We start from the raw sequence: 14,703 nt of genomic DNA, 5'->3' as shown, positions 1-14,703 counted from the left end.
GACATATAATACATTTTAAATCAAAAGTTAGAACTGGCGGGGCTGTTCGGTCTTAAAGGGTTCAGTTAAGATTGGTTTCATTGTTTATATTCATGTCATACTTCATTCAATACATGAAAATGCAAATAGTATAAATAACAGCGTAAAGCAAAATCATATATTTACACAATCTTTTTCGGAAAAGGCAATTTTACTTACCTTTATTCTACTTTACGGACAAAATAAAAACTCTTTCAATTCTTTAGGCTGGTTTATGACTGACTCAGTTTAAGGCATGTCTTAACAAAACCCATACATCTGTAATAATTGGTTTAAATAACAATGATCTTTTTGAGCTTAATGAGATATGTATTCTTAGGTCTGTTTACTGGGTAGAACCAGTCCATGATGTAGTTGTAAGAAATCTAGAAGCTGCTTTCCAAAGCCCTGACCTCCAAGTCGATAAGCGGAAAACAGAGATCTATATGGACCATGCCTGTGACAAAGGGGTTCTATGCATGTGGGTAAAGTCTCTTCTTAGCAAAAATGCAGTTAAGGTGGAAAGGGTCGACCATGATTAGCCTGTGCTGACTGCACAGGCTAATCTGGGATAACACTTTACGCACATACATTACACCCCATTTTCACAGAGTGCCGCTCATATTAATGCAAGCGTCTTTGTGTCTTTTGATGATTTAAAAAAAAAAAAACATCAATGGCTGACTTGACCACCATCAATTTAATATCCAGATAAAACTATTGTTCTACAATTTGAAGCAACACAAATTTGACTTTCATTAATTAATATGATCACTTATTTATTAATCTATGTTTTACAGAAGATAAATAATCAATAATAAAGTTGCATAATGTTTGTTCAAATACAAGTCTAACTTTTCACCTCTAGCCAGCAGCATGGGAAGGCATTTTGGACCATTAAGTTGAGAAGTCACCTTTTGTTTTCTTTATTATTTTTTTTCAACCTAATCTTCTTTTTTAAGCAAGCTACCTTAACAAACTTACTTGAAAAAAAACATTCTCATAAATTTAATTGTAATGAATCTTGACTGTATCAAGATATTACATTGAGAACATTTCGTTTACACAGGCACTGTCAAATAATGACTTTTGCAATGCAATAATTTAACAACAGTTAAGGGTGGTAACAGGCATGGACATATTTATTTTCAACACTGTCCATCTTCACATTTGAATAATCCATCTTCACATTTGATTAAACATGAGAATAAAAAAACTCTGAATGTTCATTGACGTTGCAGTACTTTCACCCATCAGAGTTTGCAGGTGTCAAATACTTTCTGCTGTTACATGTCCACATAAAACAAATTCATCAGCACAATAATTCATCACAGTACACATAGTTTCTTTCACTTCCACAACTTTGTGCCACTACTTCCTCTTAATCTGAAAATAAGAAAAGATTTTCTTCATTTTAGCTTCATCAAGAGAAAATGGGTTTCAGCGCCATTGCGGCCAGCGTAGCTCCAGACAACCCTGACAAGTCTGTGTGATTTTGCAGGCTGGTTAAGAACTCCCTGTCTGCTGATGAGCCCAGGAAACCTTGCGAATCTTTTATACAGACAATGTAACTCCTGACCAGACTGCGCGATTCCACTGGCTGGTCTAAGCACAAAGCATAAGACCCATTTTTGCATGTTGCAGCTTATTTGAAGCTTACATTCATTTCATCCAAAAATATAAGGCATCAGGCAAAACCTCTCATTTGTTTTTAGATATGAAATGTGTTGTTGTTGGTTTTTAAATAATGTAACATAATAACTTTTATAAACACATGAAAGGTATAAATAATGAATTTTTTTAACGTTAGCATGAATAATATTATGCAAAAAATTCTGCCATTTATGATAAGATGATTATTTTAAAAGTTTCGTTTGAGTAAAAATGTGCAAATTGTCTCCCATTTATGATTACATATTTATATTCAAAGTTTCATCTCCAAAAAATCACGTTCTTTTATGCTAATATTTACATTTTGACACCAGTATTCATCCCACTGTCAGGGTTTAGTGCATGTCGTCCCAAAAAAGCCTTTGCAGTCAGCACAGGCTAATCTGGGATGAAACTTTCAGTCTAACCTGGTAATTAAACAAGAGGACCATGATGGCCCTTAATCGCTCACCTGACTAACCAAATACAATCCCAACCCAGATTTCATCAAGATAAACATTGTGACCAAATTTCATAAAGATTAGATGAAAACTGTGACCTCTATTGTTTACACAAGGTTTTTCTATTATTTGACCTAGTGACCTAGTTTTTGACCCCAGGTAACCCAAATAAAATCCCAACCCAGATTTCATCAAGATAAACATTCTGACAAAATTTCATAAAGATTGGATGAAAACTGCGACCTCTACAAAAGGTTTTTCTATTATTTGACCTATTATGTGACCTAATTTTTTGCCTAGTGACCTAGTTTTTGACCCCAGATAACCCAAATACAATCCCAACTCAGATTTTATCAAGATAAACATTCTGACCAAATTTCATAAAGATTGGATGAAAACTGTGACCTCTATTGTCTACACAAACAAATTGTTGACTGACACACGCACATACATATGGACGCCGGACATCACACCGTCACATAAGCTCATCATGTCACTTCGTGACAGGTGAGCTTAAAAGAAGAGTCTGCCTTTTAATGAGCAATACAATACAAGCGGAAAGTGTCGTCCCTGATTAGCCTGTGCGGGCTGAACAAGCTATTCTGGGATGACAATTTACACACATGCATTAAACCCCGTTTTCCCAGAGCCAGGCTCAAATCTTGTCAATATGGAGAACTCACCCCTTTGTTTTAGCTGTTTTCTTAGTAGGCTTTTCAGCTGTTACAGACACTGACTCTGTCACCATGCTCTCTTCTTCTGCATGGGTCGATTTTAACGTCTTCTTAATATTTGTTATCTGAAATGATGCATTTTCTTGTTTATCAAAATGAATAAGCAAATGTGACAAAAATATTTTTTCTATGATACATTATTTTTATATGTACAATATTTATATTACTATTGGCAATGAAATATATTACTATTGGTACATGCCTTTGCTCAGTACCTAGAACAGTAAACTAACTATAATTTCATACCAGGTACAGTAATAATACGCTATTTTCATTTTCTCAGTTAAAAAAATGCAATCACCATGGCCTGTTTTCACCATCCCATTCTTACACTTACAAATAAAAAACAGACTTAGAACCAAAAAATACGTCTGGTGTAATTTTGGTTTGTCATGAAGAATATGTCCTACATGAAGAATAATGTAGATAGAGGGACTTATTGCCAACTTTAGTCAAAAATCTATCTCTGAATATTTCAATTGAAAGATAATTATTTTTTCTTAGTCTAAGGATTTTGTTTAGTTCATAGAGGCCCTTGTTTCTCCAAAACAAAACAAAACAGACGCCTGTCCATTTGCCTCCTGTTCTATTCTTTGTCTCTGTCGGACCGTGTTGTCTTTGTTGGCGTTGGCCTTTGTGATCTGAGTCTCTATACCCTGCAACACTGCCTCACATCCCAAGCACCTGTTGAGATATAACTAAGCATTAATGAAACATTTTTTTGTGAAAATATATTTTTTCATTTAAACATCTTAAATGTTTACATTATTTATATGAGCCATGCTCGGTGAAAAAAGGGGTTTAATGCATGTGCATAAAGTGTCGTCCCAGATTAGCTTGTGCACAGGTTAATCAGGGAGGACACTTTCCACTTTTATGATATGTTTCGTTTAGAGAGATTCTTTTTAGCAAAAATCAAGTCAAGGCGGAAAGTGTCGTCCCTGTATGTTTTGTTTAAAGATAGTCTCTTCTTAAAAAAATAAGTTTAAGTGAAAAGTGTTTTCCCTGATAAGCCTGTGCAAACTGCATAGGCTAAATTCGGACAACACTTAACGCATATCATCATGAGATGCATTAAACCCCCTTTAAAACAGAGCACAGTCCATATAATTAGTGACAGAAGCTAGTGTGAAATAATGAATACATTATAAGAAAGCTGATGAGTACAATTTTGTTCTAGATGTCAATAAAACACAATAATTACTACCTTAACCAATAAAAATTTATAAGAGAGCCATGCTTAACCCTTTACATCTCAGATAAACACTCTGACACATTAATAGTCCCTTAGAAAATCAAGACAAATTTAAGACCTTGCTTACTAGATTTAGGTATTGAAGGCTTCATTTCCAACCCTTTCATACTGATAAGACTGCATGTTTATCCCAGGCGGCTTTGGTTTTATCCTGGTTGCATACATGTATAGCAATTTTCACATTGTTTCAATGAAGGAAAGGATAGATGCAACCTTCTACACCATTTGACCACACCACAACCCGTCCAGCCAAAAGAAAACACTTATAAACAAATCACCAAAAAACAAGTGCAGGCTGTGTTACCAGTCCTGTAGGTACGAAATGATCTCTAACCAGCCCTGTAGTACAGATATGATGTCTTACCAGCCCTGTAGTACAGATATGATCTCTTACCAGCCCTGTAGTACATATATGATCTCTTACCAGCCCTGTAGTACAGATATGATGTATAACTAGTCCTCAAGAACAGATATGATTACTTCCCAGTCCTGTACATGTAGTACAGATATGATCTCTAAACAGTCCTGTAGTACAGATATGTTTACTTTCCAGTCCTGTAGTATAGATATGATCTCTTTCCAGTTATGTAGTACAGATATGATCACTTCCAAGTCCTGTAGTACAGCTATGTTTACTTCCCAGTCCTGTAGTACAGCTATGTTTACTTCCCAGTCCTGTAGTATAGATATGATCTCTAACCAGTCCTGTAGTACAGATATGATCTCTTTCCAGTTATGTAGGACAGATATGATCACTTCAAAGTCCTGTAGTACAGGTATGATCTCTTTCCAGTTATGTAGTACAGATATGATCACTTCCAAGTCCTGTAGTACAGATATGATCTCTTATCAGTCCTGTAGTACAGATATGTTTACTTCCCAGTCCTGTAATATAGATATGATCTCTAACCTGTCATGTAGTACAGATATGATCTCTTTCCAGTTATGTAGTACAGATATGATCACTTCCAATTCCTGTAGTACGGGTATGATATCTCTTTCCAGTCCTATAGTTAAAATATGATCTCTAAACAGTCCTGTGGTGCAGACATGATCTTTTTCCAGTCCTGTAGTACATAAATGATATATAACCAGTCCTGTAGTACATATATGACCTCTTACCAATCCTGCATTACAGATATAATCTCTAACCAGTCCTTTAGTACAGCTAATATTTCTCACCAGTCCTGCATTGCCGATATGATCTCTAACCCATCCTGTAGTACAGATATGATCTCTAACCAGTCCTGTAGAACAGATATGCTTTCTCACCAGTCCTGTACTACAGATATGATCTCTTTATAGTCCTACATGACAAATTTTGATCTCTAGCCAGTCCTGTAGTACAGACACAATCTCCTACCAGTCCTGTAGTACAGACATGATCTCTAACCAGTCCTGAAGTACAGATATGATTTCTCACCAGTCCTGCATTACAGATATGATCTCTAACCTGTCCTGTAGCACAGATATGATCTCTTACCAGTCCTGTAGTACATATATGATCTCTAACCAGTCCTGTAGTACAGATATGATTTCTCACCAGTCCTGTAATACAGATATGATCGCTAACCAGTCCTGTAGTACAGATATGATCTCTTACCAGCCCTGTAGTACATAAATGATCTCTTATCAGTCCTGTAGTACAGATATGATCTCTTCCCAGGCCTGTAGTACAGATATGATCGCTGACCAGTCCTGTGGTACAGATATGATCTCTAACCAGTCCTGTAGTACATATATGATCTCTAACCAGTCCTGTAGTACAGGTATGATCTCTGACCAGTCCTGTATTACAGATATGATCTCTTACCAGTCCTGTATTACAGATATGATCTCTAACCAGTCCTGTAGTACATATATGATCATTAACCAGTCCTGTAGTACAGGTATGATCTCTGACCAGTCCTGTATTACAGATATGATCTCTTACCAGTCTTGTTGTACAGATATGATCTCTGACCAGTCCTGTATTACAGATATGATCTCTTACCGGTCTTGTAGTACAGGTATGATCTCTGACCAGTCCTGTAGTACAGATATGATCTCTTACCAGTCTTGTAGTACAGATATGATCTCTGACCAGTCTTGTTGTACATATATGATCTCTTACCAGTCCCATAGTACAGAGCTCTTACCAGTCCTGTAGTACAGATATGATTTCTGGTACAGCGTCGGCCTGGATGTCTCTGCCTATTGCGTAGTCTACCTCCAGTTGTTGATTCCTCTGATCCAGCTTGCCTCGTATGATGTCCGCGTATATGACCTCGATGATCAGATCCTAATGAAAGAAGAGCAACATCAGAGGCAAACCGCGGAGTGTTTGCATATATCACAACAGATTTACAGATCTGTGCTTTGCTGTTTTTTCTTCCCCCGTCGAATCAGTCAAAACAAATATTGTGCAAGCAAATGAAAGTAATATATTTTTGCAAAAAATTAAAATGTAAAATGAAAATAATATTGCATACATGAGAAACAAGGTAAGTACCAGAAATATTTACCACCCTGAACCTTCAAAATACAGTTCATGAATATAAACAATGTTAGCTTTTTGGTTTGTCAATAATTTGCTTTTCTCTACATTTTCAAAACTGAAATGCAAACAAAGTATTCATATATAAAGGGTGATTTTGATCTCTCTGGCTTTGATTTTCAATCTTTAACTATACAATGTATCCTATGATTTTGGTGCATATTAATTGAAACCACAATATGGTTTTCTTTTACACAACAATGCACCTATGCTTTTTTGTGATAATTCCTCAGGGGGGGGGGAGATAAAACATGTTTCTTTATTTTATGCTTTCTGGTGGTTTATAGAGAAATATCAGTGAATTAAAACTGATAATTTCACTGTTTCAAACAATGAAAATTATCAGTGAAAATTATCGATAATTTTCACTGTTTACTGTGATACGACGTCATTTTTTTGGACGAAATGACGTCCTTATCCCGCGAAATTCTTTGGTTAAACTCTTTAAAAATGTATATAAACTGTGAAAACAAGCATAAAATAAAAAGAAAATGTGTTGGATTCGGTGGAATATCGATTTTAATTCACTCGTGATCATAGAAAATGTAAATTTTCACTCGTGGCTGTGCCACAAGTGAAAATAGTATTTTCTATAATCACTCGTGAATTAAAATCGATATTCCACCGAATCCAACAAATATCCTCTATTTATTATTCCATTTATCAGTGTTCACAATTTACCATGAATTTTTCAGGAGAACTTACTTATCTGAGCTGTGTCCTGGAAAAACGAGACTGAATGCATAAGCGTAAAGTGTGGACCCATTTTAGCCTATGCAGTCTGCACAGGGTTACCAGGGACAACACTTTCCAGTTAGACTGGATTTTCATTCAAAATAGACTATTTGTAAATGAAAAAGAGATGTGTTTGTCAGATAAACAATGCCCCCTAATGCGCCGCTTTGAATTTTTTTTTTTTACATTTGACCTTGAAGGATGACCTTGACCTTTCACCACTCAAAATGTGCAGCTCCATGAGATACACATGCATGCCAACTATCAAGTTGCTCATCGAATATTGCAGAAGTTATGACCAAGGATAAAGTTTTGGGACACAAACACACACAGACACATACAATGAAAGACAGGCCAAAAACAATATACCCCCGATCATTCGATCCGGGGGCATAAAATGAGCAGCTCCATGAGATACACACGCATGCCAAATATCAAGTTGCTAAATACAATATTGGAAAAGTTATGAAGAAGGTTAAAGTTTTGAAGAAGGTTAAAGTTTTGGTTAAAGTTTTGAATTTTTTTATTGACCTTTGAACTTCCTGGATGACTTTGACCTTTACCTTTTTACACTCAAAATGTGCAGCTCCATGAGATACACATGCATGCCAAATATCAAGTTGCTACGTTCAATATTGCAAAAGTTATGAAGAAGGTTAAAGTGTTCGTTAAAGTTTAGAATTTTTGTATTGACCTTTAACCTTGAAAAATGATGTTGACCTTGACCTTTCACCACTCAAATTGTGCAGCTCCATGAGATACACATGCATTCCAAATATCAAGTTGCTACGTTTAATATTGCAAAAGTTATGAAGAAGGTTAAAGTTTTGATTAAATTTTTGGGACACATATATTTCACCTTTGACCTTGAAGGATGACCATTACCTTGACCTTCCAACACTCAAAATGTGCAGCTTCATGAGATACGCATGCATGCAAAATATCAAGTTGCTATCTTCAATATTGCAAAAGTTATGGCCAATGTTAAAGTTTTTGGACGGACGGACGGACTGACTGACACACTGACGGACAGTTCAACTGCTATATGCCACCCTACCGGGGGCATAAAAATGCCATTTACATGGTGTCTTCCCGGATAAGTCTTTTGGCCCATGCATTTACACGTCCATTAATTGCGGGCACCACCCCTTTTTTGAGGTGCATTAATAAATGAGCCTACGCTACTTCCGAGGTGGCGCTCAGGCCAGTATGTTTTGAAATTGAACGGATAATTTTACAGGTCGATTAGGTTTTAAATGTTTTTCAACACATTTTGCATTATTTTTTAAATTGGACAATGTAGTGCGATTCAGTGAAGATAAATTCATCCAAAAATGTACAGACACAACCCATTTGGAAACATGAGGACCATGCAATGATTTAGCATGTTTCTCCGATAGCACAGCTGATATGTTTACCTCAAGTGTCCTCAGATTAGGAATGTCTAGTTCTTGTAGAAGCACTCTATAGGGGATACACTGAAATCAGGATAAAGCAAAACCATCGATACCAGTGAGGAGCACCAAGCAAGTTTATTCTTTATTTAAATGAAAAGGATTACAGAGACAAAGTATGTTTCATAGTTAAAACAAACAGTTTATGTCAATGCTATCCTATGAATGTTCTCTAAACAAACAGTTTATGTCAATGCTATCCTATGAATGTTCTCAAAACAAACAGTTTATGTCAATGCTATCCTATGAATGTTCTCTAAACAAACAGTTTATGTCAATGCTATCCTATGAATGTTCTCTAAACAAACAGTTTATGTCAATGCTATCCTATGAATGTTCTCTAAACAAACAGTTTATGTCAATGTTATCCTATGAATATTCTCTAAACAAACAGTTTATGTCAATGTTATCCTATGAATGTTCTCTACAGTTTATGTCAATGCTATCCTATGAATGTTCTCTACAGTTTATGTCAAAGCTATGCTATGAATGTTCTCTACAGTTTATGTCAATGCTATGCTATGAATGTTCTCTACAGTTTATGTCAATGCTATCCTATGAATGTTCTCTAAAGCATCATTAATCTTTTCTTAATCTAAAAGCAGACTTAAGCGTCTCTAAAAGCAGACTTAAGCGTCTCTAAAAGCAGACTTAAGCGTCTCTAAAAGCAGACTTAAGGTCTCTAAAAGCAGACTTAAGCGTCTCTAAAAGCAGACTTAAGCGTCTCTAAAAGCAGACTTAAGCGTCTCTAAAAGCAGACTTAAGCATCTCTAAAAGCAGACTTAAGCTTCTCTAAAAGCAGACTTAAGGTCTCTAAAAGCAGACTTAAGCGTCTCTAAAAGCAGACTTAAGCGTCTCTTAATGCAGACTTAAGCGTCTCTAAATGCAGACTTAAGCGTCTCTAGAAGCTGACTTATATGTTCAGTTAGTGTAAAAGCAGACAAACATGCTTTTTCCTCTTTAAAAAACATGATACAGGTGGCTTGAACAAACGTGGTGCTCACAAATATGAACAAAAGCACTGTATAACGGGTGCCAACTCTCGGCTGCGGGTGCAGATTTGAATAAATGAAAGCTTGTCAGATTTTTTTTTAGAGGTCGCAGTGACCTTGACCTTTGACCTAGTGACCCAAAAATGGGTGTGGTGTGTAGAACTCATCAAGGTTCAGCTACATATGAAGTTTCAAAGTTGTAGGTGGAAGCACTATGATTTTGGAGCCAATGTTTAAAAGGTTAACAAAATGTTAAGGTTTTAGCATGACGCGGACGACACGACGAGTTGGCTATGACAATAACTCTGGTTTTCTCCCAACACAGCTGGGCTAAAAACACTACATATGCTGACAGAAACCATTGAGCTAAAACAAATTATATGTACTGCTGCACTGTTTTTCCAAAATTGTTGGTTTAATTATATAAATTCTCAGAAATTTACAAAATATATTGTGATACACAGATAATGCATCGATTGTGATATAAGTTGTGATGAGGGAGATCTCCATTGATTGTGATATAAGTTGTGATGAGGGAGATCTCCATTGATTGTGATATAAGTTGTGATGAGGGAGATCTCCATTGATTGTGATATAAGTTGTGATGAGGGAGATCTCCATTGATTGTGATATAAGTTGTGATGAGGGAGTTCTCCATTGATTGTGATATAAGTTGTGATGAGGGAGATCTCCATTGATTGTGATATAAGTTGTGATGAGGGAGATCTCCATTGATTGTGATATAAGTTGTGATGAGGGAGATCTCCATTGATTGTGATATAAGTTGTGATGAGGGAGATCTCCATTGATTGTGATATAAGTTGTGATGAGGGAGATCTCCATTGATTGTGATATAAGTTGTGATGAGGGAGATCTCCTGATATAAGTTGTGATGAGGGAGATCTCCTGATATAAGTTGTGATGAGGGAGATCTCCTGATATAAGTTGTGATGAGGGAGATCTCCTGATATAAGTTGTGATGAGGGAGATCTCCTGATATAAGTTGTGATGAGGGAGATCTCCTGATATAAGTTGTGATGAGGGAGATCTCCTGATATAAGTTGTGATGAGGGAGATCTCCATAAAGGTTAGCTACTACTGCATATATATCATCATGACTTTTCTTATCAAATGACTGTTATAATTACTTGTTCATCATTCATCTCCCATTAACTAAATATTCAAATGATTAACTTGCATTAACATTTACTGAATCCATTTTAAAATCTAATTACAAGCAAAAACGAAAAAAACAACAGATAACAGTAAAATAGAAACACTTTAAATGAAACAAGACTACCGGTATTGTCAAGTAATATAAGTCCCCTACTGGTGAAACTCAACCATTTTCAGCAATATTTCTAGTCTATTTGTTGCCACAGCAACCAGAATTGTTGATGTAAAAACAAAATGAAATGACATGCGTAATCTCCAAATTGCCATCTATCCATGTTTCAAGTTTCAAGAAACAATATGAAGAACTTTTAAAGTTATCGCAGGACCCACCATTTGCAGCAATTTTCTAGTCAATTTGTTGCCATAGCAACCATAATTCTTGACATAGGAACAAAATGAAATGACGTGCATAATCTCCATATTGGCATCTGTCCAAGTTTCCAGTTTCATGAAAAAAATAATTAAGAACTTATAATGTTATCGCAGGATCCAGAAAAGTGTGACGGACTGACACCGGTAGGGGACAATTACCATGGCTACAAAGTTAAATCTGTCCGAATACCGGTACACATGCTTTGAAAAAATGCAACAGGAGATTTAGGTTTCATGTCATAATATGTACCTTTGTTTTTGTTGCCAGTGACACCATGGTAAGGTGACGCAGTTTATTAAGCATAGCAGGTGTCAACTCTGGCAAATCTGCCTTTTTTTCTGCAAAACAATCGGTACACAAGTTGTCACATAATGAAGTTATTAGACCTGCACAATTGTTATCATAGAAGTTTACTAAACATAATTACCCCTTTCATTAATTCTTATACCTTAAGATATCCACACAAACTGCAAGACAAAATGGTCTTTTATGCACACAAAAAATTTGCAAATGTATTTCAATAATGTTTTAAACTCAACATTAAAATGTTATTTTTTCCTTTTAAACACACTGATGTCACCTACCTTTGTATTCCTTGAAGGTTCCATATGCAAACAAGTTCAACAAAGCGAAGTAGTTCTGTTGAGGCCCTGTGGCCAGCTGATACAGAAATGAATTACAGGAATACATAATAAATGTAATGGATTAAACAATTTCAATGTTGAATTCATAAATAAGTGATAATGTATAAAAAGAGATTGTCTATGGTGGATAAAGTACAAACATGTAACGTTCATAATGTAGGGTCAGAAATTAATTTAGAAGGAACAACTGCATCTTTAATATGAATTTCATAATGTACAATTTTCTCAACATTCAACATTCACATTTAATATATTGTAATTATGAAGTCACCATCATCAATTGTGATCAAAACCAATGTATGTTCCCATCCCTGTGAACCATGACAGCAATCTTTAGTTTGAGCTCAATGTCTTTACATTCGAAATAAGGTCGACCATGTTCAACTAATGACAATTTACCACGGGATCTGTAGTTCAAGATTTTTTCATATGGAATATGACGTAAGCCTTACCAGTCGATCTTCCGTACCCACTATGAAACTCCTGTGATTTGACATTGTTTTTCAATAATTTTTCAATCACCAAGATTTTGTTGGATTCGTTCGTTCAATAATCTTCATTTCTGCCATTTGCCCCATTTGCAGACGAATCAGCAATGAAATATGAAACACCTTACACAACTGATTTAAATGGGAAGATTAGAAAATGACAGCCAATGATATCGCCCGTTCCAAAAATGCTTTGGCAGAATCTACCAGTGTAATATGCTGAAGGGATTATTCGGGCCGCTTATGAAATACAAATTTACGCAAATCGCAGAAATGACCCTGGACAAGCTGATCTTCTCTAATCCGTGGAAAAATCACACCCCTGAGCACTCATTTAATCTAAACCCTTGTTCACATGTACGTGACATAAGTATACCTCCTGTATGTGTGGCATTTCGAGCAGTTCCCCAAACACATACACATTTGTGGCTTCCAGGGCTTGTTTGATCAACTCCACAGCTCCTGCCCCCTTGGCAGACTTTGACAGCAGAACAAACTGCTCCAGGGGATTGGAACTCTTTTCAGACGACATTGTCAAGTTTGAAGATCTACCGACAAAACAGAGATAAAGTTATATTTGTTTGTCATATGATATTCTGACATGAACTATTTAATCGATAGAGTCGACACGATTTCGGCATAGAGATCCGGCACAAAAAAATCGTATATGATATATAATATATTGACAAGGGGTTGAACATGCCAAATATGCAGAATGTCACACATTCAACAGAAGTTCAAATTAAAGTCACTATCGTTTAACATTTATAAACCTATACATAAAATTGTAGCTAAATATCATCTGTAAACGTTGGCCATAAACAATTTTGCCTCATTTCAACCGTTTTTAAAAGAATAACACAGTGAAAAATCGGACGAAATCAACAGTTTTTGCTAGGTAGGACAACAACCTGCACTCCGATCTCACCATAACCCTTCGTGTATATGCGTGCTTACAAACAATACTATCTCAATTTATCGGTTTACATTGATGAAAAAGAGTTAAATAAACAACTTACCCCTACAAACTAATTCTAAAATTAGCTACAGTTGTATATATATATAGGTTTATAAATGTTAAACAATAATGACTTTGTAGTTTGCATTTTTGTTGAATTTGTGACATTCTGCCTTGCCTGTGCCTGGATTTTGGGTACAAACACTCGAATTACCCGAACACTCTGGGTAACGAACAATTTGTATCAATATTTTCAATGAGAAAACCTGAAACGTTGTCAATTATTATTTTGAAAATCCCACATTTGTTTTGCTTTTAGGAGTATGTGTTGATGAATTGTTGAGCCCAATTAGCATTTGGTAACTTACCGGAAGAAAATATTGAGGAATGTAATAAATTCGTTGTAATATTTGCAAACGGTGTGACTGAATAGCGGAGAATGCCCAGATCAACACTTTTTGTCAAGGGCTTCACGGCCACTGCGCAAAAACTGTTACAGGCACAAATCTCCGTAGTCATTAAAGTTTAAGTTCCAGTAAAAATCAAAATAGCAACTTACCACAACGCTATTTGCATTCAAGAAGAATCTGTTACAGTTTTTTCAGAATTATTTTTGTCACTGCTTTAACAGAATCATTGTGTACACTTTTATTGCATCGAAATATCCGAGTGAAGTGTCAGTCCGTTCCTGACTTGCTGGTTCTGGTTGTTTTTTTTTTAGTTTTACGTTTCGTGTAATTTGGCGCATCTAATAAACAGTTACACACTTGTAATAATATTTAGATCGGATTATCTTGATAACAGAGCAAATGATAACTATATGTGTTACGAAAGCAAAGCACGTGTTGCACGTGCTGTAGCAAACGTTTGCTTAAAGGAATTTCTGCTAGAAATATTCTAAATATAGAAATAAATATACCAGACATCGCTAATTTTGGAAATAAATTTATCCAATTTAGAAGGATGGGAGAGTCCACTAGGCATAAATGGGTTAAGTCTTTTAATCGTAAAATCCAGGTGGATTAATTTGACATACAGAGGCGGATATATAAGTTTGACATTCAATCTGCTCTGTTCTATTCGTTTAACAACAAAAAATTGTTTGTCAAGTTTACGTTCACATACACAGTGAAATGTAGACTTAACAGTTATTAGTTGCAAGTAGTTGCCAGAATACCAAGGTTCGACCTGGGGTGAATAAGCAACTAATATGTACGGTTTAGTAACGG

General features: G+C 35.8%; 1 protein-coding gene across 5 annotated transcripts; it reads right to left on the bottom strand.

Annotated features, from left to right (window-relative positions):
- Nucleotides 1–699: 699 nt before the first annotated feature.
- Nucleotides 700–14,186, bottom strand: LOC127830979 (COP9 signalosome complex subunit 7b-like). Of its 5 annotated transcripts, none has more exons than XM_052355939.1 (9): nucleotides 14,034–14,186; nucleotides 12,893–13,064; nucleotides 11,969–12,044; nucleotides 11,634–11,722; nucleotides 8,808–8,867; nucleotides 6,257–6,399; nucleotides 3,442–3,547; nucleotides 2,813–2,928; nucleotides 700–1,404 (listed from the first exon to the last, which is right to left on the bottom strand). In XM_052355939.1, the coding sequence occupies exons 2-9, from the start codon at nucleotides 13,046–13,048 to the stop codon at nucleotides 1,368–1,370; spliced, it is 783 nt and encodes a 260-aa protein (XP_052211899.1). In that variant the 5' UTR covers nucleotides 13,049–13,064; nucleotides 14,034–14,186; the 3' UTR covers nucleotides 700–1,367. The 5 variants fall into 5 exon arrangements, with proteins under 5 accessions (XP_052211899.1, XP_052211900.1, XP_052211903.1 ...); XM_052355940.1 differs by lacking the exon at nucleotides 14,034–14,186 and adding an exon at nucleotides 13,843–13,949; XM_052355943.1 differs by lacking the exon at nucleotides 14,034–14,186 and adding an exon at nucleotides 13,777–13,799.
- Between the last annotated feature and the right edge of the window lie 517 nt (nucleotides 14,187–14,703).

This window comes from Dreissena polymorpha, chromosome 5 (genome assembly GCF_020536995.1).
Source record: "Dreissena polymorpha isolate Duluth1 chromosome 5, UMN_Dpol_1.0, whole genome shotgun sequence".
Classification (NCBI taxonomy): domain Eukaryota; kingdom Metazoa; phylum Mollusca; class Bivalvia; order Myida; family Dreissenidae; genus Dreissena; species Dreissena polymorpha.
The sequence above is the reverse complement of the archived record's forward strand: the minus strand, read 5'-3'. Positions and strand labels throughout refer to the sequence as shown.